The sequence below is a fragment of the Heloderma suspectum genome, chromosome 2 (assembly GCF_057233095.1).
Source record: "Heloderma suspectum isolate Gila_16-S chromosome 2, 16-S_ref, whole genome shotgun sequence".
NCBI classification, from domain to species: Eukaryota; Metazoa; Chordata; class Lepidosauria; order Squamata; family Helodermatidae; genus Heloderma; species Heloderma suspectum.
In genome coordinates this window covers 183,433,273-183,457,812 of record NC_139459.1, presented here as the reverse complement: position 1 = coordinate 183,457,812, position 24,540 = coordinate 183,433,273, and the positions used below count along the sequence as shown (strand labels likewise).

General features: G+C 45.4%; 1 protein-coding gene across 3 annotated transcripts in view; it reads right to left on the bottom strand.

The window, feature by feature from the left end:
- OS9 (OS9 endoplasmic reticulum lectin) overlaps nt 1-23,311 on the bottom strand; it is a 37,948-nt gene extending 14,637 nt beyond the window's left edge. For 2 of the 3 annotated variants that reach the window (XM_084836638.1, XM_084836639.1), the window contains exons 1-9: nt 23,104-23,311; nt 13,356-13,532; nt 11,991-12,054; nt 9,638-9,714; nt 8,404-8,502; nt 7,813-8,014; nt 5,747-5,857; nt 2,891-3,003; nt 872-914 (exon numbers count right to left, since the gene is read on the bottom strand). In XM_084836638.1, the coding sequence (XP_084692764.1) occupies nt 872-914; nt 2,891-3,003; nt 5,747-5,857; nt 7,813-8,014; nt 8,404-8,502; nt 9,638-9,714; nt 11,991-12,054; nt 13,356-13,532; nt 23,104-23,268 (1,051 nt within the window). In that variant the 5' untranslated portion in view covers nt 23,269-23,311. Of the gene's footprint in view, nt 1-871; nt 915-2,890; nt 3,004-5,746; nt 5,858-7,812; nt 8,015-8,403; nt 8,503-9,637; nt 9,715-11,363; nt 11,498-11,990; nt 12,055-13,355; nt 13,533-23,103 lie in introns of those variants that run through there. The other variant, XM_084836641.1, reaches the window with a different exon arrangement.
- Between the last annotated feature and the right edge of the window lie 1,229 nt (nt 23,312-24,540).

The following is a 24,540-nucleotide window of genomic DNA, read 5'->3' as shown; positions in this document are numbered from 1 at the left end:
GCAAGAGATCCTTAAGGGGTTACTCAGAGGGTCCAGGCCGTAAGGGGAACCTTGACCCCTGTCTGCTCACCCTTGACACCCTGCTTCCCATCTTCCTCTGCTGTAGATTGATGGAATGGCTGCTGCCTGGTTTATGCTCATAAAGCTCAAACACATCGTCAGTATTAAATGTGATATACAACCGATACCAGGTTCTTCCCACAGAGAGGAACCCTCAGTCCTCTGGAGATCTCTATTCTTTGCTCCACAAGAGTTTCTGTTTCCTATCTGTCAATAGGAAAGATTTTAACACAAGGGGTATTGAATGATTAACTGTTGGAAAGACTTAGAGAGGCTTATCATTGCATACAAAGGCAGAAATTGATTTTCATTGTGAGACAGAGTTATTTTATTTAGAGCAAGGTTCTAGTCTGTAAGACTGTAAAGAAGTGTAAAAGTCTTCTGGATAATGTTTGGTGAAGTCTCAGACACCAGAGGGGATAACGATGATGATTTCTAGGCTAGGAGGGTATCATGGCCCACAGAGGTCTTTGCTCCCACCCCATCACTAGCAGAAGCTGAATGAACTAGGCAAAGTAAGCATATATGCCAATAACATTTCCAAGACTGCAGTACGTTTTGGTCTATTGGACCCTTAGCAGTTGTTACTTTGGATCAAAGGACACTACACCATGTTAAAAGAAGAGAAATGGACCTCAATGAAAGTAAAATTCATTTCAGGAGACAGACACATGGTATATAGTTAACTAGAGGCAATTAAAGTGCTTGACTGAACCAATTGCTGTTAAGGGGTAGGGGAGGATGGGTTCAGCTTCAGAGAGTTCCAAATTCCTTTTTGGCTCATGCAAACACCTTTGGGCCACAGAGCTACCTGCTAGGTGATTGTCTGCTGTCTTCATGATTGGCTCTTCCTCCTGCAGAAAAAGGACATAATATGATGGCTTGAGGGAGGAGACACCATGGTAGGGTTAGGTGGGCAAGTGCTTCAGTGGGACACAGACCCTTGAACTCTGTTACTCCTTTTGCCAGAAGCATTCATTATCCACGTTTTCGATAGTATTGCGCTTCCTACACAATGTACATGCAAGTATAGCATTATCCAATACCTAACAGAACTACTTAGTTAGAAGATACAGAACTTACATTTTCACCACACGTTGTGGTTGGTGTTCTGTGCTTGCACCCAGCGGTGGTTAATTATCAGCTGCATCCGTCTGGGTTGAACATCTCCGCTATCCATTTAAATTTCAAACCTATTCTACTTCAAAAGCTTGCAGCAACTTTGCGCAAAACACATTAACCCATGTCACCTTAACCCACGTCACCACCTCACACAAGGCATCTCCACTTTGCCACCGTGCAATGGATGCTGCACCCCTCCACCATTGCCAAAATTGCTGCCGCAGCCAAATTTGTCACACTAGCAGCAGAAGAGCAGTGATTTTGTTTGAAAGCAAGCAGAATTGCACTTTTGGGAGCAAGGCTGCCCAGGTGCCTTGCCTTCAAGCAAAATGGCTGCTTTTTGGCAGACACAGTAAATGCAGCGGCCACAGGGGTGCAGGGCCCCCCGCCAAAACGAGCTTGGGAGGGCTGCATGCAGCCCGTGTGTTGCTCACCCCTGAACTATACAAATATGAGGAAGTGAGCTACTAGGATCTGGGGAAAACGCTCTGCTTATGATGAAGACGTTCTTTGGCAGGCCATGGCAACAGGACTGGCGCACCGCCGTTCGGCACACTCACTGTTATTAGGCTTGGCATCTCTATTTCAGTGGATTACTGCAGTGCTTTCTCCATGAGGCTGCCCTTCCTAAACAGTCTGAGACCCAGTTTCCTAAGGGATTACTTTTGCCCTTATGAACCCACCTAGCTTTTAAGATCATCATTTCAGGGTCTGCTGTCTGGTATCTCTTTAAATCAACCTGTTTGGTGAGCAGCAGAGAGACAGGGACTTCTCCATAGCAGCACCGAGACTATGGAACTCTGCAACCTGAGAAGATCCGGCAAGCCCCTTCACCTTGCACTTTTAATCGTGCTTTGATGAGGCTTTTAGGCCAGGAAGGCCTCTTATGATTAGCTTTGTGTATGCGACTTTTAAAAAAAGTTTCAGCTGTGCCACGTTGTTACTTGTATTTTATTTTATTTCATTTCATTTCTATACTGCCCAACAGCCAAAGCTTTCTGGGCAGCTCACAAAATTCAAAGCACAGAGTGCAGTATAAAACAAAATAAAATATGAAAGCTTAAAAGCACAATGTAACAGTACAACCAGAATAAAACCTAGCAGCAATGCAGAGATTTAAAATACAGATTTAAAACACAAGAGCCAATATTTTACTGTTTCACTGTTGTGTTTTTATACATTGTGAACCACCATAAAAAAAATTCTCTGAAGGCAGGATATAAATCTATAAAATAATCCACTGATCAGAGGCCAGATCAGATACCATGGGACATGTACATGTATGGTGAAGTCACCATCTTGCCTCAACTGTAAAATAAAAAAAGGAACACCCAGGATTATTACTATTGTTATTATTAATTCAATTTTTGAGTCGCCCTATAGCCAAGGCTCTCAGGGAGACATACATAATGAAAACAAATACAGTAAAACCAGTGATAAAACAAAAAGAAAAGAATTTAAAAGCAGCAACAACAATTTAAAATTATTTTAAAAGGAAGCAGTCATCAGCCTCCACTGCTCCCTAGTTACAGTTGGAGATGCCTCACCAGATAAGATTTTAGAAAGATGGTAAAAAGGCCTTTTTATAGTCTGTTACTTATTACTGTTGTAAGAATTGTTGAAAGGGGAAAAGATGGGATAAACATACTTCTTCAATAATTAATTGGGCACATAATGGTTAAGATCAAGTATAACAACAGCAGATTACCTTTGTTTGGTCTGGCATCTGGGCTGCTTTCCCATCTCCACGGAGCACTCTTCCCCAGAAATCACTCTCATCACCTGGTTCGGCTTCAGTTGGAGGAGCTGGAGCTGGAGGCACTGACCAAATGTGCAATGCGAAGAGTGTAAGAGGGAGGGAGGCAATTGGGCTTACCAACAGCAATTCTACAATACACTCAGGACTAAGACTATTCTGCACCACATAAATGCAGAATTTTGCAGTCACACAATTCAGTGTGCCAACCATCTCAGCTCCTATTTACGTTTCTAGCTGCTAAGCCTGCAAAGGCAGCTACTGCCCACACGTTATGAAGTCAGATGAACTGCCAGATGTCCCAGGGCAGAATATGGGCTGAGCAAGACCTTCCAGAGATCAGAAGTGCCTTGGCCCTCTCCACTCCCAAGGCTAGCAAAACTCAGAATCAGTAATGCAAGCCAAGAAGTTGAATGGAAGTCTGCGTGGTTTCTACAGTCCCCAGACTTTAATTTTTTATTGACATGGAATTTGATACATCTAGCCAAGTATACAGCCTTGAACATATAGTTCTACGATTATAATTCTGCTAGGACTGGATGTGCCTGATCTCATCTGATCTCGGAAGCGAAGCAGAGCCAGCCTTGGTTAGTATTTGGATGGAGGACTGCCTGGGAATCAGGCTTCCTGCATGGAGCAGGGGGTTGGACTCGATGGTCTTGTAGGCCCCTTCCAGCCCTATGATTCTATGATTAAATTACATTTTTAAATTCCACTCTGCCATTTTAGAGTCCCACGAGCCTCATGTTAAACACTAGTTTTATCATGGGCTTAATCAGGCCCTTTAGCCTTTAGGGGTCACTAACACAGCCTACAGCACAAAAACGAGCCATCTTTAGGACTAGGAATCAGATGCCCTTAGTATCAGCTATTTAGGGTGCAATCCTTGCGTGTTTAGACTGGCTGGGGCATGCTGGGAGTTGTAGGCCTTTTCTCTGTCTAAATATGCATAGGATTGCACCCTTGCACCCCCCCTTCCCCCCTAAATTAGAATCAAAGTATCGAGATCAAATATTAAGAGAATGGTATAAAATGCAATGCATCTGAGTAGCAGGCATTCATTTTTTTAAAAAACATTATGGATGTGGTCCTCTTCTGGCCATCAACTGGGTGGGGAATTTGGACCTCCAACCCATTTGAGCATGACACATGAGCCCCATCACCATCACTACAGCTGAAATAATCTGAAATAGTATTCAATATATTGGAGGCTATATACTCTCAATAAGGATGCCTTAAAAAGAAAAGAAAGAGACAACGCCCAAGATAGCCTTCCCTTGAGGAGTCCCCCCCAACCCTGGCTGCAAATACTATCTGGAAGCAATGCAGGATGTTTTTATTTGGAGAGGTATCTAACTGATAACAGTAATTAAGAGCTTGTTTCAAACCGCAAGTTACTTCAATGGCTGTTCATGTATTTTACATTATTCGGCATAGGGAGTACAATTCCATTTGCCGAAGATACATATGGTTTCCCAGCCATGCAATAGCTACCCCTCTTGCCACCTCTGTGGCCGATCAAATGCATCCTGTTATGTGCTATGTGACAGAAAGCCACTCAGTGGCAAGGTTTCCTGGTTATGAGGACAAGACAGACAGACTTCAAATAAAAACAGACGGGCCTAATCACAGTGTGCAGTTTAGATTTTAAAAAACTCAGCCTGGAAAGAAAACAGATGATCTGTAGCCAAGACTGTTAAAACAGCAGAGGCTGTTTATACAAGAAACCCTTAGTTTGAGGATAGCTTTTCTTACTCCGTTACACACACACACACACACGGACAGCCCCAAGGATACTCCCAAGGATTGCCATCGAGCCTTGCATCATTTAACATAGCCTTCTCCAACCTGGTGCCTTCCAGATGTATTAAGCTACAACTCCCATCATACCTAGTCAGCATGGGGATGATGGGAGTTGCAGTCTGACACACATGGGGGTGTGCCAGGTTGGAGAAGGCTGACTCAACATTGATGTTCTGCCTTTTATACGTAAACATTTTTCAAGGCAGTTTCTAAAGAAAACACACACACAAATGCAACATTAAAATAACAAATTGCTAACTCAAGGCATAGAACCCAGCATAACAATAAAAATTCAAAAGCAGTTCTTAAAAAATAAATCTCCCTCAGTGTTCATCAAAAGCTCAGGCAACTAAAATGGTTTCAACCTGCCACCTAGAACTATACAGAGTAAGGGCTGGTTCGCACAACATAGCAGCTTACTGTGGGTTAATTAACCCATGATTAGCCACAGTGCATGGAGCTTCCACTTTGAATGTGCGACCTCTGATCAGGGCAATCAGGTTGTGACGTACCATGCGAACCTTGCCATCGTGGGTTAATCAAGGATTAAACAATCCTCACTTAATCCAACTACTAATTGAGGGTTAAATATGGGTTGATTAACCCAGAATGGCCAGGTTCACATGACACGCTGCAACCCCTGATTGCAGGAGGTTCAAAATGGCAGCCGCATGCACCCCATATGCACTGAGGCTAATCATGGGTTAATTAACCCACGATAACCCTGCCATGTCATGTGAACTGGGTCAACGTGTCAGGCAAATGTCTCTGGTCACTTAAATCTGTTTCACGTTCCTGGCAATTACTCCACCTAACCACCCACGCTGGATTGCAGTAACATCTTTGTGAGGCTGTTCTAGCCGCTCTCAACCTGGTGCCCTCCATCTGTTTTGGCTGACAATTCCCATCATCCCTGACCACTGGCCATGTTAGCTGCGGCTGGCGGGCGTTGCAGTCCAAGACTCCTGCAAGGTGCCAGGCTAGGGGAGGGCAGTGGCACCCTACCGTCCTCATCTGGCTCCTGAACAGCAGAGTTGGGGCCTTGCTCATTCCATAGCTGTGTGTCTAGAGTCTTCAGCTCCTCAGAGATCTCCTCCACTTTGCGCTTGGTGTCAGCTGCAGAAAATTTCACACACACATATATTTTGCACACACAAATACGAAATAAGTCTGGTTGATAAACAGGTCACCATCACAGCATCAAGGGCGAAAAGACAAGGTTCTCCCAAGATCCCCGGTGAGCAGATTCCCTGGCAATCCCTGCTGAAGTACTAATCAGCCTGTTCTCCCTATGCTACATGGCTCTTCTGACATGCAGGGAGCAAGGCCTGTGTAAGGAATAGGATTGTCCATAGAGGCAAGGAAATCTACAATTCTATGCCAAGAAACCCAGCATTCTGCAGTCAGAAAACCCCAAATTCTATCACGTGACTACATTAGACCAGGGGTGGGCAGAAAGTAGATCTCCAGATGATCTGGACTTCAACTCCCAGCATTCCTGACCATTGGCCATACTGGCAGGGGCTTCTGGGAATTGAAGTCCCAAATATCGGGAGATCTACCTTCTGAGCACCTCTGCATTAACCAAGCAGAAGTATTTGTATGCTTTATTCTGGGTGTTTTGGAGGGTGGGGGAGGGGGGCATGCGTCGTAATATTTGGAATGAGGAGCTTGATACTGGGATGGGGGCTGGAGGAACAGGGGCAGGGCATGAAGAACAGGACTGACTGCCTCACTGCAAGAAGAGCCGTCTTTGGACCTTTCCCTGATGTCTAAGCATTTGCCAATATATGTTGAGGTTTTTCTCTGCTGTCACAAAGGCTAAAACAATGGAGCACACTTCTTCCCAGAAAAGACTTCATCAGTGGCTATCCCACCTCTTGCAGTTATCAGGAGGGGAAGGCAAGACTGCCAGGCCCTCTCCACTGGCCTGGCTGGTACAAGTTGCAGGAGCGACCTACCTGCTACCAGAAAGGATTAATTATGTTTATTATCAGATAGGAAGGGCCAGCAAAGAGAACCTCTTGTAATTACATTTCTGAATAAGGCATGTTGCCAGTTGCGTCAAGTTTTCCTCCGGAAGTGCTCTTTCAGAAGCACAAGAGCCTTCAGTGTACCGGCTCCCTCTCTGTGGAACTCCCTGCCTATTGATGTCAGGCAGGCACTGACGAGGTTTTACGTTCAGTGTCTGCTGAAGTAATTTTTATTTAAGCAGACCTTCTCTAATTGACCATCCATGGTTTTACTGTTGTAATCATATTTTAAATATCTAAATCCTGTATTTTGATTCTTTTTCTTTCTTTTATTGCTCACTGCTCAGGAATCTTGTGAGATACAGAATGGTATATGCATCTTGTAAATGAATAAATAAAATGCACTCAGCTGGCCAGTCAAGTTCTGTTCTCTGTCTATTACTGAACTTGCCGTGCCCTGACCAGCATTGGAGGCAGGCAAGAGAAGGAGTGGCCATGGCGGGGGAACTGTTAATCAGGCCACTTTATTTCCCTGTGTGGCTTTGAAGACCTGTCCACTGTCCACTCGTGTTATGTGCTGTGGCCTAAGCAGCACAGACAAAAATAAAAGAGAGCCTGTTTGCTGGTAGATCACAAGTCTCAGGACAGTCCAACAAAATTTGATCACCCCCAAGGGCCATATACTCAGATTCCACACCCTGCAGACCCATGCAGGTTTATTTTGTATCCTGCCTTTCCACCAAGTTCCTCAGGGCAGCACACATGGTAGTACCCCCACCCCACCCACACACCACACAACCCTGCAAGGTAGTTTGGGCTAGTCTCCAAGACTAAGGTCACTCAGTGATCTTCATGGCTAAGTGGGGATTTGCACCCGGATCCAACATGCCCGACACTACACCACACTGGCTCGCCACTGTATTCTCTCAGCTACAAGGAATGGAGGCTAGGAGTGGGCATCTTTTCCCACCATCTCCTTGGCTGAGGTCAAAGGCCTCAGCTGTGGGGCACCTCAGCAGTGCTTTATCCCTCTTTGTAGGGCAATCCCAGCGAGAAACCCTGATGAGATGTACTTACTTCCTGATGAGATGTACTTACACACTTGGGCCTTGACGTATTCCACATACTCAGCAGGGCTCAGGGCTGGGTGACAGCGGATGGTCTGAGGGGTGGCAGTGGAGGGCGGCCGCAAAAAGGGGTGGTGGCAGATGCGGGTGGTGTGGACGGTCAGCACATAGGAGCAGGACTGGGGCTCGTCGACACGGGCGATGTAGTCACCTGAACCTTCCTCACACAAAAACTGGAATCAAGATATGAGGAGACATATGAAGTTGCCTTAGAGCGGCTCAGACCATCGGTCCATCCAGCCCAGTGCGGCCTATTCTAGCCTCCCCCAACGTGGTGTCCTCCAGATGCTTTGGACTTCGGCTCCCATCAGCCCTGGCCAGCACAGCCAATGGTGGTGGATCATGGGAGTTGTAGGCCAAAGCAGCTGGAGGGCCGCACGTTGCCCACCCTGCTCTACAGACACTGGCAGCTTTGCACCATCATGCAATAAGGGAGACTGCTCTGGCTCCATGGATGGAGCCCTCCACTTCCATAACTTTGTAGGGAGAGACTTAGAGTCTTTTCCTCTCGGCTGCTGCCTCGGGAAACCCTCTCCCAGCAAAACGGAGTCCCCTTCCTTACCCTGACTTCAGCTTCCCTGGGCTTCCCGTTCAGGTTACACTTGGATCCATTGACATAGGTTTGGCTGTGGTAACGCTTCAGCTTGTGCTGCTTTGAAGCCTGTGATCAGGGGAGAACCAGAGAAAACTCTTAAGACAGCACTTCTTAAGTTTCACAGCTTTTACCACATTTGCCTCTGATGAGCAGCAAGCCCCTTCTGAAGCCGTAAATGTGAAGCTGAAGGTAAATTTGCTCAGAGCTGGGCCTAGATGCGAAGAAGAGTTTACACAGGGACAGATACAGTTTTAGCTCCAACAAAACGTGGGGACAGAAGCCGTTGCTGTTACCACCATCCTGGAATTATCCAAGGATGACTGCAGCAAACTCACTGCCAGAAGGGAGTGGGGAGAAGAGAAGAGACAGGACAACCTGGGAGTCCCTCTTTGCTATGCAAATGGCTAAAAAACAGACGAGGGCAATTCTTGTGGTAGCAAATTGAGCTCTGAAGGCCACCTCCCCCTTTCCTTTAAAGAACCTTCAAAGCAATGCCGGAAAACCTCTGGCCCAAGACCTTCCCCATACATGAGGCGGAAACCACAAAGGGAGTAAAAAACCAACAAGGAAAAAAAACCCTGCCCCACAAGACTCCAAGCTAAGTATGCAGATATCTATCTTAGGTTTTCTTCATTTATCAAATTTCATCTATATATATTTTTAACTGCCTTGCAAGACTGTAGCCTTCACAAGATAGCTTGCAACAGAAAAATAGTAAAATTCTGTATCAAGAAAATGTTAAAAGCTCCTTAAATGTAAACAACTTTAAAGTAATCCAATTAAAATAAAAATACAATTTCAAATATCTAACTGCAGGAAATACCATAAAACTTTTCCAATTATGAGCTAGATGATGATGATAATAAAATTATGATGATTATGATGATTTTGAACGGCAGCTGGGCCATGCTGCACAAACACTGGCATAGTTTCTAATGAAGTATGGCTATGATGTTCCACTTTACTGATTTTGTGATAGTTCAGTCTTTGGTATCAAGGTTCTTGATCTTAGGGTTTTAGACTGAATAGGGAGAGAGAGGAAAGAAGGGCCTGTTAAGAAAAGGAAGTGAAACTTCTCAGAATAACTCAAGAGTTGTGGGGGGGGGGGGTCCTTGAACTTTGTTATGTGTATCAAGCACAGGGACAGCCATTCAAGCACTTTCTCACAGCATGAAGAGCCCAATGTCTGGGGAACGCCTACCTTTGCCGTCTCATTGTCCCAGTCAAATGCAGACTGGTAATAGCCAAGGTACAGGATATCACCTTTGATTTCAGACTCTGAGAAACAAACACAGGAAGAGATGCAAATGTCAGTCAGCAAATTGAAGGTAAAAGAAATAAAGACAGCCTAGCATGGACCCGAGGCTGAGGAGGACATCTTCTTGAGCTGTACCCACCAGGTCAAAATTCAGGCAACCACTCTGGCTACATTGACTACCACACAAATGCACACACCTATACCTGGGCTGGTCCTAAAAGCTTTATTCAGGCACATGCCTGAAGCAAATAATTCGAAACAAATGGGAGGCCCAAGTAATCACTCTTTGGGGGACACCAGAAGATCCCTGAGGAAGTTCAGAGAGTGCTAAAATCCCCAAATATGGGGGGGGGGGAACCAGTGGGAAATGAGGAAGCCTGTTTTCTGTATGCATCAAGTCAGTAATTCTAGCTTACAGACTAACCCAGTTAAGAAATGGATGGGGGAAAATAAAGGACCAAGTGAAAAGTTTCAATTCTACATACCAATGCAAAAGGGACAGTGCATCCACAGACTGAATGACCCCCCTGCCCACCCCACCCCAGGAATCTGGGAATACAGGAACCTCCCCATCAGTTAAAAAGGAGCCAGCTGGTCCTTCCTGGTTTGCCTTCAGGAACTGCTTACATCAGGGGTGCCCAACCTGTTTCAGCTCAATTCCATTTCAGAGAAGATCTCAGGGGCCACGTTCCAGTGGTGGGTGGAGCCAAAGGCAAAAGGGGCAGGGTGAACCCCCCAAATACCAGCATATTTTAGCTTACAGCTCTTACTCCCAGTAAATAAGCCTTAGGAGAGGCATTGCAACTTTTAGAAAACGGGAATAATTGCACAAAAGCTGGGAAACGACAAGACAGTGGGTGGTTGGGGGAAGCAGTGGGGCCAGGGAAAGGGGCTATGGGGAACCCCAGAAGGCCGATTAGGACCCCAGACCTGAGGTTCTGCACCCCTGGCTTAAGCCATCAGTCTGAATGCTACTAATTTGACAGCACTAGAAAAGCCATGACCCCACCCTGGCCCAACTCTGTAAATGGGGATAATATCGACCACACTTTACAGCAGGGATGGGGAACATCAACAGCCTTACAGATGATGTTGGACTGCAGCTCCCATGATCCCTCACCATTGGCTCTGCTGGCTAGGGCTGATGGGAGCTGCAGTTCAACAACACCTGGAGAGCCATGCATTCCCCAACCCTGTTTTGCAAGGCTGTTCTAAAGACATCCAAGATAACATGCGCCAGCCTTCCCCAATCTGGTGCCCTCCAAATATGTTGGAATACAGCTCCCATCAGGACATGCTGTCTGGGGATTATGGGAGCTGTAGTCCAACACATCTGAAGGGCACCAAGTTGGAGAAGCACAATGTACACAAAGCACAGTCTAAGGGTGGAACTGGGAACCCTGGTTGCTCTTTCAACTGTTGCAAAATTGCCTCTCACCCCTTACCAATCTGCAGAGAAGTGGCAGGCAAGTACCCTTTCCCTCCCTCCCTCATTTATGAAAATACTTATATCCCACCTTTTCAGCCAGAGGTCCTTCAAGGCAGGTAATATTAAAGACAAAACTATAAAAACAGCAAACTAAAAAAAAAAAAGGATGAAAAGAAAGGTGAAATTGCAGCTAATAAGCAGAAAACTAAAGCCAACAAAAGGCAGAGAAGCTTGGCTCACCTACTAAGGGAGCGAAATCCCTTCCACATTCAGGAGACCCCTGAAACATCAGCTTCGCCCATCACTGGTTGGCCAGTGAAGATGCAAGAAGAGCTCCCCCTGGCAGGCAATTCCAGAGTTTCAGCGCTGCTGAAAGGAAGGCCATATTCCAGATAATCTCCCAAATGCACTTCAGATGGCAGGGGAGACTGCAGCAGGGCCTCCAAGGAATACCTGAAATGGCCAATATGCTCTTCCCTTCCAATCTCTTCCCTCAGCCACTTTTCTTGAATTGAAAGACATACCTAGGAGGAAAGTTGGATGGCCTTGCCAGGGAAAAACAGTGGAAGGATTACACAGGCCTTGCCTCTCCTCCTGCTACACACACTGCAGCTGAGAATCCGTGACCCACACCTGGGCTGCCTCCTACCTATCCAACACCACTCGAGGACCACTTACTGAATATCGTCAAATGTAGCACCGCGCTTGCTAAGGAACGGACGTGTGAAGAAAAGGCGACAGGGTCTGCCGACTGCTGCCCTGTTTCAGAGCTCTTAGAGCCAGATAAACCTTTTTCAGATGGAGCACCATCCCTGTAAAGCTAGACCAGGCAGGCAACCAACCAACCAACCAAGGGGAAGACGGTACCTTCCATGTGGTATTGCTGGATGTGCTTCCCATAGCAGAACTCGTACGTCCACCAGTCCTTAGTCTGAGAGAAAAGGGAGAAGTTAAAGCCTGGGGTATCTGCTTGAAGTAAAACCCTGTTAAGTCCCCTCCTGCATTCGAATTCTCCTGAAGTACCACCACTCTAATTCTGTCACCAGAAAACACCTAGGCATGCAAGTGAACAGAGGGAGCACATACATGTGACGTTTACCTGAAGTTTGGGTTATAGAAGTGGTTGGTGCAACTCAGGGGGGGCGCACTTTTAGGCCAAAACATCTGAGGGACCACAACTCCTATCATTCCTCATTTCTGGCCATGCTGGCTAGGCCTGATGGAAGTTGTAGGTCAACACCACCACAAGTTGCCCACCCCTGGTATAACTGGGGGCAGGGGGAGAACCCTCAAGGACTGAAGTGGGAGAGGACAAACTGAAATGAATTTTGGCAATGGGTTTTTAGTAGGGTTGCAAGATTCAACTGGTATATTAAACATTTATATTAAACTGATTTTTTTAAACAAGATTCAACTGGTATATTAAACATTTAGGTGAATAATTAGTTAGGGTAGTTTTAAAACAGACATGGCCCAGCTTCCATTTGTTTATTTAAATATTTCTGATATTTATATGCCACCCAATATAAAGTTCTTTGGATACCTTACAACAAAGTGTGCATCTTTGTTTTTTTTCAAACTGCTTTGTTGCTGTATTGCAATGGTGAAGAATATTTTTTTAAAAAGTAAAACATGGCCTTGCTGTCCCATAATGAGCAGTAGCTTTCGTTTATTGAATTGCAAGATTCCAAATGTCATTCGGTACCCCCAAAGGAGGAGCTAGAATGGGGCTTCAGAAGTCTGCATTTTAAAATTGGTTAAGAGGCAAATCATCAATCGATTGAAGACAGTTTAGCCAGTTGGCAGCTGTAGTTCTTACAAGAAAAGGGGGGGGGGGGCTACAGACTATAGGTCAGTATGGCATGGCAGAGAGTGTTGAGTCTGGACACAAATCCAGTTGCAGGCCCCAGCCTCTCTGGGTAGCCCCTCAGCCTCAGTTCCCACATGTGTAAAATGGGAATGCCAGTAATCTACCTCCAAGGGTCTGTGTGTCAATTAGCAAAATGAGTACTGTAAAAAGCACCCTGTCTAGTTCAAGTGCTAAAGACAAGGGAACATGTGCTAATCTAGCCTCATTTTATGTGCCATTACGAGCTCTGCAAGCAAAACTGCTTCAGGAGCAGATGTGAGAAGGAAGATCTATTGATACAGACCCCAAAGGGGTCCACCACATCTCTTGGTCATGTCTAGTCTCCCAATGTTCCATTCCTACCACCCCTACTCTAAAGTCACCTTGATAAGGCATGGAGCTGCTTCCATTGGCTTCAGCAGTTCCAAGATCCCCAGTCCGGTGTAGCTCTGTGACTCCTCCTCTTTCTCCTGGTGGATCTTCACTGCGGCAGCTGGAAGCCGGCACTCATACTTCTGCTTGTATTTGGAGGAGATGGTCACCACCTCCGATGACTTGCTCTGAGAAAGCGTAAGCACAGGAGTGGGGTGAAAGAGGGCAAGTAGGCACAGGCATTGGCCGGGGACAGAACAGTGAAACCGGAGGGAGAACTTGCCATTTGGTTTTGAAGGAGAGCCAGATTTCCTGCACTCCTTCTCCTGCACCCTCTCTGTATCAGAACTGCCTTTGTGGCACTGAAGTCCTGGCATGTAAAGAGGCTGGGGTTTTTTTTGGTTTTTTTACTGCTCTTGCCCGCTGCCTCTGTAGCCTGGCAAAACAACCCATGAACAATTCACAATTCTGGGTTCACACGTAACAACCACCCACGGTTTAAGCAACCCACAGTTCGCAACCCAACAACCGACGATGGGTTCTTCGTGGTTATTTATTTATTACATTTCTATACCACCCCACAGCTGAAGCTCTCTGGGCGATTCACAAAAATTAAAACTTCAAGGTACAGTGTAAAACAATATAAAATATAAAACCTTAAAACTGCAATACAAAAGTACAACCAGAATAAAACCTAAAACCCATAGTTAACCCATAGTTCCATGTTCGCATGTAACAACAATCTACAATTCAACAAACCATGGTTAAACCATGGCTTTTCGTTATGTGTGAATCAGGTCATTGACAGCCCATTGTGAGTTAATCTACCCTTGAGGAGCTGTGGTGCATACCATCCAGCATTATGAATATGCAAGCCCCAAACGGGGGTTGCCATGGCTTCTCATGTCTTGCGAATCCAGCCAGTGGGGTTTATTTGAGGGTTAAAGAACCCCCACTTAACTCACGGTCTGTTTTAGGGTTATGTGAGGTTTGTAAATCAGGCCATGATGGGCTGTCATGTAAACTGGCCCATTGAGGAAGGTACAATTCCTAGACTAAGATAACAAATTCTGCACTTGTTTCCTTGCAAAATAATTGGTTTCCTGCATGTCATGAGTATGTACAGGTGTGAAACTTAATAGACAGATGAACTTTTAAAGAGTTTGCGGCACGGGGCGTGAGATGGAGGGCTGGATGACCTTCAGGCTCCTCATGCGGAGATAAGATCTGAATAGTACATATTCACATAGCAATAATACACAGGCAAAAAGAGGTCATCGTCCACAGTGTCCTTCAACAGTAAACACACGATCAGCAATGATTACACTAGAAACATGCAAGGACAGCAGCAAGGTAAGGTTACCCTGAGCTTGGCTCCAACTGCCTACCGACTACAACCCAGGCCTTGGGAACATGTGCAGACTTATAAAGAGCAGGCCGGACCGGGGCAGCTGCTGCACAGCCTGTTTACAGAAAAGGATGTCTTTTTCCAGACCAACAACTTGACAAAAAGCCAAAAACCTTCTCATTCATTCATTCATTCAGTCAAGCAATCGCGCCCTTTCAAAAATGGAAGGAACATATAAAAAAGCAGCACCGAACTCTGTTTCGGCAGTCCCACAGGGACTGAAAAGGCATCAGCCACAGATGACAGAAGTGCAGTACATGGGCTACCATTCCTATATGTAGGGCTGCTGCATTACAGCCGTATTCCTGGCCAAGTCTGGTAGAACCAAACAGCCTGATTTGCATGCAATGACAATGCAGAGTATGGGCTGTCATTGAATCGTGGGTTGTCATTACAGCAAATCCTACACAATGGTTTAATGATGAGTTGTTAACAGCCAATCCTAAAGGAAATCAACCCTGAGTGCTCATTGGAAGGACAGATACTGAAGCTGAAGATCAAATATTTTGGCCACCTAATGCGAAGAGAAAACTCTCTGGAAAAGACCCTGATGCTGGGAAAGATTGAAGGCAAAAGGAGAAGGGGACGGCAGAGGATGAGATGGCTAGACAGCATCACCGATGCAATGAATATGGACTTGAGCACACACTGGGAGAAAGCGCAGGACAGGAAGGCCTGGCGTGCTATGGTCCATGGGGTCACGAAGAGTCGGACATGACTGAACAACAACAACAACCATGAACAACCCAGGGACAGAACCCATGGTTTGTTGCTGGGTTGCGAACTCTGGGTTGTCCGTGCTTAACATCCCATATTTAGACAATAGTTCAGGGTTTGCACATAACAACAACCCATGACTCAGTGACAACCCACAATTCAACCTGTACAAAGGGTTGTCATTCCATGCGAACCAGGACAACATGATGCTCAGGGCTGTGTCTACGTTTGAGCTAGGAAAAGACCACACACATCCCAACAATGTTGACAGCATAAGACACCTGGAGTGAAAAACAGGAGGGGGGTGGCAAGATAGGAAGGGACTCTTACTTTTGCAGAAAAGCATTGGGCTGGAATGACTCCCACCTTTGCCCCAAACCCAGCAGAGAGAGAGGAAACCCTGGCAGCAGAGAGCAGGCCAAAGCCCTCAACCTGCCAGAACTGGGAATTAGCAGAACCAGCAGCAGCGTGTGGCATCTTTGGGCAACTGCCAGGGTCCACCACTGAGGCTTTCTCTGGGACACCTTAAAAAAAATTATGGTGCCAGGCGGCTGCATCTAGCCACTGTCTGGTAAGCCTGCAGGGGCCCTCTGACAGAGGAGGGGGCCCAGAGCATACTCTGCTCAGAACACCCTCAAACATGGGGCGGGCCCTGGGAATTAGGATGAAGGGAAGCAAGCAGCCGACTGCTTGCTTCTCAAATGCAGGAGAACTGGACTGCAATCTAGTGTGTCCTCTGAGCCCCCCTGCCAACAGAACCCGCTCAGCTGGGGGTTGAAGACTCTCAAAGTTCCACTGAAATCAAACTATGCTAGAGTTTGGCCTGCAATTTAAGTGACCTTTATATGTTTATACTTAATTTTTGTGAACTGCCCAGACAGCTTTGGCTATGGGGCAGTATAGAAATATAATAAAATAAATATACTGATGTTAAAATGCAGTTCTGGAATTTCATTTTAACATCCCCAGCCCCAACTGGTCACAGAATCCCTGCACAATGCAAAGGATTCTGGAGTGTGCTGTCAGTTGCAAGGAGATGCCAGCCAAGGCATCCAGTTGTTGCCAGAGGCAAACTAGAAGTGCACCCTCAATTTGTGCAGCAACCCTTGCAACTATATATGGCAAGGGAAGATGGGTGATGGCACACACACTGTCTTTTGGGCAGCCTGATTAGCCGGACTGGTCTTTTCATCAAGGAGCCCCTGATAAGCCTACAAGAAACCCCAGTACATTTGTCACACAGTCTGAAAACCACTGTTGTAATGCACACTGGTTCCTGTGGCAGGGGCCTAAGATTGCGCCAACCGGAAAATCTGAAGCTGGTGGAAACCTGCTGGGGTGAACATGCATGCAAATTTGGAGTGTCACTGCCTTCTTACAAAAGGAGGAAGCACTTGTATGGCCCATAGCAATGGTGGACAGATTTCAAGCTTGTGGGATCTATTTTATTTACTAGAACCATGAGATCCACAAACCTGGTGCAAAAGGCATACACTCTTGAGCCCAGGAATTTGTTTTGAGTTCCAAAACTGAATGGAGTTCATAGTCCTTTCACACAAAAATCCAGTCATGGTTACTCCAAGCTCTCTTCGTTTCAGCAGTATAATCTAGGGTGGACGGGGAGTAAGTCTGTTGCTGTTGTTGAACAACTGGGAGTCAGAAACCCTTGCCGGTATACTGCAAGTATACTTGCCAGTCTACTGGATCTTCCAGTACATCCAGACCTATCTTGTGCTCACTCCTGCTTTACAGCAGCCTTGAAGACAGCCTTGCAAATGAGCCCAACAAAAATGATCAGCCCAGGCATACCGTCCTCCCCAAAGAAAAACAGAAACAGATTAGTGGAACTTCCCCTACTTTATCGCTTCGAAGGGTCTCTTGGGAGGCAGCCTTATGCGCACTTGGGATTCAATGGGACTTATTTGCAAGCATACATAGGATTCTCCGTGGCAAGGTGCAGCTTGGCAAAGGGCTATTTACTGGGGATGGCCGTCGCAGGGAAATCCGGCCCTTTTTAGGCTCGCTGGATTTCCCCATAGGCCCCAACTCCACTTGCATTTGTGAGCCGAGCCACAGGCTTTTTCCGGAAATCTAGGAACTTTCTTGGGGGAGAGGTTTTGACAGTTACGCAAATCCCAGCTGTAGTAGGCTTAATTTGTGCAAAACACAGGTGCAACTTGTGCAAATTGCACCTGTGATTTGCCCAAATTAAGCATACTACAGCTGGGATTTGCACAAATTACAGCCAAATTTGCAGCTGCAATTTGTGTAAATCTTGATTTCAGAAAAAAAATGACCTCAAATCCACAAGCTGGCCCAACTTGATCTGTATCGAGTTGGGCCAGCTCACAGGTAAGCGAAGCAAAGTCTGGGGGGTTGAGCTGTTGAAAGCTTGGCAAACTTCACCCCGTGGATGGATTCCTCTGACATCCCTACTACTTACAAGCCTGAATTAAGATACCTTGATCCACCACTTTGGAGACTACCATTTTATGCTGCGCACTTCAGCTATTTAGAATGGCTGCCAGCACTCTGCTTCCCTTTATGGTATATCACATGCAGTGTCCCAGGATACTTCCCTCCCAAAGGGGACAACCCCCATGCAGCAGTTCCAACCAGCCCAGGAGAACCAGATGATTAAGTTGTCAATGTCAATTAATTTAGGGAACAGCTACTACTATTTGGGAGGCCCCTTTTCTTCCACATGCTTTACAAAGGAGGAGAGATGCATTTCCACAGTGCATACATTCTTCTCAGTGTCAAGATACAACCTAGCAAGAGAGGCACACACCTATGCTAGTACTAATGAAAAATGATTCTTTACATAAAACATAGTATATTAGTCAGATTTTTTTGTCATTTACACGACATAAAACATCAGTACCATGAACCCTAATACCGCAGTAGCATTACAATACAAAAGCAAAAGAATAAAAAAAGTATGATTCTAGGTGTCAGCATCCCCTGAGAAAAACCACCAGCACAATATTACAAGTCAAATCAACAAAAAAAATTGCATACCTACTAGTCCAAAACAGCTGATATTTAACTGCAAAGGTGGCTTTATATGCCTTTGCAGAGGAGCATGCCTGTCAATTCTCCCCTGGCCCCCACCTGGGCACATGTGGATTATTTTAATGATTGGGGACTATCAATTTTAACATTCTGCAGTGTATACCAAATTACAGCGTGCTATCCAGAATATCAGAATAGCGCGGACAAATATTTCCAAAGTATGTGATTCGTTTAAGGATCAAATGGTCATTAAAGTAAGTTCCATATCCGTGAAAATAACATCAAACCAAGGTTATTTTGGAGGAGACAACTTTTTTGAAATGGGTTAGTGGACAAACCTCCTGTCATAAATTCTAGAAATCTTTAAATATTTTTGGAAATATTAAACAGCTCTGCTGTGAATGAGAATATACACACACAACTAACCATGTGGGAGCTGGTCCCCTGTAGTAAGATTCCACATCTCTGTGGTTTGCAGCTGAATACCAGAATCATGTAGATGGCTCCAATCAGACAGGTGCTTTCAACCCAATTGTCCCTTGGCCAGGAGGGATTAGGAAGAAAAGACCCATGTGATTGGTCCTACTCACACGGTTCCAATATTCATAGATCAACAGCAATGGGATGTGATTTTGCCACAGCGAAGTGACACCCACACAACAACCAGAGCCAACATGCACCACTTCAAATTCTGGCACAGCAGCAATCCTACCCAGGCTTCCACAGCTCTGGCTGCAAAACAACAGATCTCTCATTCTTCAGTTATTTTTCATTACAAGTGACTTAACCAAATTTTAAAACCCTACGCAAACGCATAGCCAACTTATACCTCCCTTTCAGAAATTATTTCATGTGTATACCAGGGTTGGAGGGAAGACATGACCTAATGGCAATTTACAGCGATGTTCCTGCACCTTCCCCGCCCCCACACAACTCCATTTTGAACTTTCGCCATCTTGCATTCCCTTCCTTCCTGCCTTTATCCCCTCCTTCAGAGCAAAGCTCTCTTAGAAAGAGGTCCAAGCCCGATTATGGTTCACAAGCAGATTCAGAATTATTGGCATGACAGCATATAGGCTGTAGCAAACCAAATGCTGATGGACAAGATGAAGAAGAAAAGGCAGAGGACAGAAAGGATAGGATACCATCATTGGGGCAGGGGGAGCAATGTATGTAAATTAAAACCATCTGTTTGAGTGCAAGCTTCAAATGCCACCAGTCAGAAACATGACTGGGTGTATGGCACCTTGTAATATAGAAATGCACTTGACTGACAGAACTAGATTAAAAGCAGTATAAGTAAATGATTCTTAACTAAGACACTGGTGCAGACGACAGCACAGCCAGGTTACAGTCAAGTGCTCCATAACAGATGCAGCAAGTTTTGTTTGAAAGGAAATCTACTGGCATCCTCTCTCCTATAAATATTTATCCGCAGAAACACCTGGATCACACTTCATAAACACTCCATCCCCCTCACCTGCAATTCCCTAGCTATATATAGCTGTGAAGTAGCAATAGCAACCCTATCACTCAGAAAAAGGCCAGACCCCCCATGACCCGGGTGCTTTCCCTCCAGAATATAGCAGGAAGCCAAGAATGCATAGGAGTCATGTAGCTCTGGCAGATTTAAGGCAGCACTTTTCAAACCACAAAGGAAATCAATGGCAGAAGCGCTCAAGCCACCTTGAGTAAAGCTTTGGTTTCCCCAGGGTCATGTTCAGTACAGATGGCACAAATCTCAGGTATGATGATGCAACTCTTGCCAGAGCAGTAAACATACACCCACTGAGGCATCTTGCCAAGAATGGGGCCAAAGAAGCCATGATTTCTGCAGAGGGCAAGAATATGGGCTGTGGGAAGCTGAGCAGCGGCATACTGGCTTGATAGGGTGCAGACAAGGGGATTAGGACTTGGATGCCCATTGCCATCATCTGACCACAGTTAGATACTGACAAAGAAGCAATGAAGCCAAGAAGATCTTTGAAACAGCTAAAAGCCAAGGCAGGACTTAGGACTTCTGGTAGCCCCAGCACATGTCGAAGGCAAAGATGTTTTCAGTTTTCAATGTAGCCTTTTAAAATGTATAGTTTTAAAAGTTTTAACTGTTTTTAATCTTCTTGTTTTTATTGTTGCAAAGTTTTATTGTTTTAGGGCGCAATCGTATCCTGATGCTTGTATGCCTCTGAACTCGGAGGCTTACAATCAACCAATGCAGACCAGGAGGAGCGGTGGAGAGGATCGTCGCCTCCCCACTCTGCATTTTTGCTAGATAGGTTTTCTTGTCTGCCTAGCTAGGGCTAGAGGGAGGGAAGGAGCCTGGAGAGGCCTTGGGATAGCGCTGTCTCTGACCTTGGATCCAGGAATCCGAAATATCCTATGGCCCCTCAAGACACTGTCTAGGGGCCATAGGATTGCTCCCTTAAATTGTACACCGCTTTGATAGCTAATCAGAATGAATGATTACTAATCTTTAGAAAATAATTTCATTGTTTCATAATAGTTAAGGAATTCTGCAAGTATAGCAAACTGTATGTTGACCATTAGTTGATCGGTTAACCAATCAAGTTTTTTTTAATGGTCAAATTATCAACTCTATGAATTATTCCACTTCCCTTTAAGGCACAGACAGCAATCTGAACCATCGGTTCACGATTATGATTATAATCTGCTTTAGAAATAAAAAACTCCATTCTACTTTAACAAAACACATGCTACATAACTTGAATAGATCACACAAATGCGTTTATATTTTTTTCCTCTGTTTCTCTTGATTATAGGAAGAAAGAAGGTGCAATGGAGAACTCTCCAACTAACCCTGAAAATCACCTGGACCTCTGCCTAGGCTACCTGTGGATGAGTGAGACATTCACTCAAATGTTTACAGACATTTTCTGTAAAAAGAAGAGAAAGCTGGATTCCTAAGGATGCTACATTGTTCAGCTACCACACTCATATACATGCTGCAATCTTGAACACCCAAAACACCCACTGCTATAAGCACTATAACCCTCATCACTTTAGTTACTTTGACACAGTGCTATTTCTAATCCAACATTCAACAATGAATCAAGAAAACAATAGCATGGATGCATAAGGCAAGCAGATCTGATTGTGTAACTGCCAGCACAGAAGGTAGAAGAAACCCAGAAGAGAGGGTGGGGGGGAATACATTGAAGTGGGGGAGAAAGTCCCCTGCCCATGTTGCAATATGCCTAGACTAAAGGGAAAGGAAATATATCTATTCCCACTAGCCTGTGAAGTAATGAACATTTTTTATTCGCAGCATACTTATTGTAAGGAAACAAAGCTACAGGAACAGCCTGGTAATATTTCTGGGACATGTTACTAGATGGCCTCTTTTGTAATCTCTACAGATGACTGACCAGTTACCACACAGGTTTTTCTATATGGCGCCAGGTGGATTTAATACCAGCCTATCATTAGGAAAATAACATCCCACTAGAGTTTTCAGGAGCTTTCCCCAGAGGTAGTGCCTGTGTTAGATCAGATCAAAAGGATCTCTGCCAATTCAATATAGCATCTGCTAGAAACTGAATGGCTATAAATAAAGGGGGGATGTGTATTTTAAGTTGCAAGTCATGAATGCAAAACATACAGCCTGTGACGTTTCGATGCAGAGCTCATCCTCATTATTCTATGAAGAACACTAATATAATCTTATTCTTACTATACCATCAGTGTACATTGCACTGTACAGAATTTCAAAAGCAAATAAACAGGTCCTACACCCAGGGCACTTGCAATCTAAAACAGACAACAGCAGAACATGAGATGGAAGGAAGATATCTACATATACTTAAATCTTAGAACACAGGAAGCTTCCTTATTGTCTATTCTGACCGCAGATGGTCTCAGGAAGAGAATCCTTCTGATTAGCAGCTACAGGATTCCTTTTAACTAGAGATGTCAGGGATCTGTAGTTAAAAATCCCTGGAACCTTCTGCATGCAAACCATGTGTTCAACCACTGTGCTATAGGAATGGGGATAAAATCAAAAGCACTGAAATACACCTGTTAATCTTTAAGGTGCCACATGACTCTTTGTGGCTTTTTTAAAAAAAAACAGCGTAAACAGGACTACCTCTCTAAGAGTGAAGGCTTCTCCCCTTGTCCACAGACACCACCTGCGTTCACAGGACTTAGCTTGTACACAGTCAAGCTTTGCCTAGAAATGTCACAGACTGGACCCTCTTGCAACCCATGGCCTTCTGGTTCAACTGTTAACAATAGCTGTTTCCTTTTTGGCTATGTGCGTGTTTATCTGTATTATATATAAGAAGTGGGATTCAAGCCACAAAAGTTTATGACATAACACCTTCGACTTTTGCAGGCCACATGTCTCTTCATCATGTTCTCTGCAACAGCCTTAACACGAGGGTGTCCTTCTAGAGCAGGGGCAGGCAAACCGGTGCCCTGCAAATGCTCTGGACTACAACTCCCATCAGCCCTAGCCAGCATGGCCAAAGGTGAGGGAGTATGGGAGCTGTAGTCCAAAACATCTGGGGGGCATCAGATTGCCTACCCCTATCCTAGAATGACACCTCGCTTTGCTCCCGCCCCCGTCACCTGCACCCGGCCCAACCAGCCATACCTACCTGCCCGGCCATCACGGGCTCCGCACCGATCTCAATCCCGTACTTCAGCTCACTGAGCTCGTGCAGGTTCAAGGTGCCCAGCGCCTCGCCATGTCGCAGCACCGACACCGCAGCGAGGACCAGGAAAGGGCCGCAGAACCCTGAAAACTGGTGCGGCGCCGCCATCTTCCTTTCACGCCTTCCTCCTGCCTCTGTTATTGCCCTTACTGGCGGCGACTACTTCCGCCCTTCCTTCGGACTCAATTCCTCCGAGACTATGGCCCGGATACAATGTCAATTATCGCACAGAAGCTTTTCCATTGGTCATTGCAAGGGAAGTGACTACAAAGAGGCGGGGCGCTTCCTTGCAAAACCTGGTGGAAGGGGATTGGGGCGCTCCACCAGCCAATCAGGACAGCGAGCGCGTGCACAGGCTGCGGTTAAAACAACCTGGTGAGAAGTGATTGGCCGAAATGGGGCCATCGAAGCAGCCAATCAGGATGGCGAGCGCCTACAGCGCTAGAAGGTGGATGAGCTCTCGGTGGCGCGCGTGCTGAGGCTGCCGATGCATCGTATTTCTTTTTTTTTAGATCTAGATTGTTTAATCCAAGTTATCCAGTACTTCTTATTTCGATACCATAGTCAACACCCTGCAGAATCACAGTCTGCCTGAACGTATGCATTGAAAGCACAAGGAAAATTCCATCCTTTTAGCACTGTAACCATCCCGATTGTTAATTACAAAGCGGGGAGGAAGTATAGCAAGGGGTAATTAAATCAACATTAAGAAATTCTGAACAAAAATAAATTAAAGGATGAAGTGAGACAGCACCCTGCCCTAAAGCTGGAGGGTACACACTGACTGCAAATATCTTTATTTTAATTCACCCAGAATGACAGCTGTCCTGAGGTGTTGTGCTAAAATTACAATGAGGCTGCAATCCTAAATCGCACGGAATTCAGTGGAACTTGTTTCTGTGTAGGCATATATAAGTTTGCACTGTAATATGCATTGAACTAACGAGAGCAATCCATCGCTGCTTTTGTTGTTTATTCACTCAGTTGCTTCGGACTCTGACTTGGATTGATGCTCTGACTTGGATTGCTGCATTGAGCAAGGGATTGGACTCGATGGCCTTGTAGGTCCCTTCCAACCCTACTATTCTATGATTCGATGACTCTTCATGACTTCATGGACCAGCCCACGGCAAAGCTTCCTGTTGGTGGTCGCCACCCCCAGCTCCCCCAAGGTCCTTCGCTGCTTACCTGACAGTAACTCTAATTGCATTCAGTGTAACTGACTACAGAGGAAATGTGCGTAGGACTGGGTTAATACCAACCATTCCATTGCTTTCCATGGCACTTTGTAATTATTAACATTTCCTGAATTGCGCTCATTTGACTTCTGCAAAATCTTTTACAGCATTCAGGGCCTGCTTCACATTTTTAAGGGGTCCT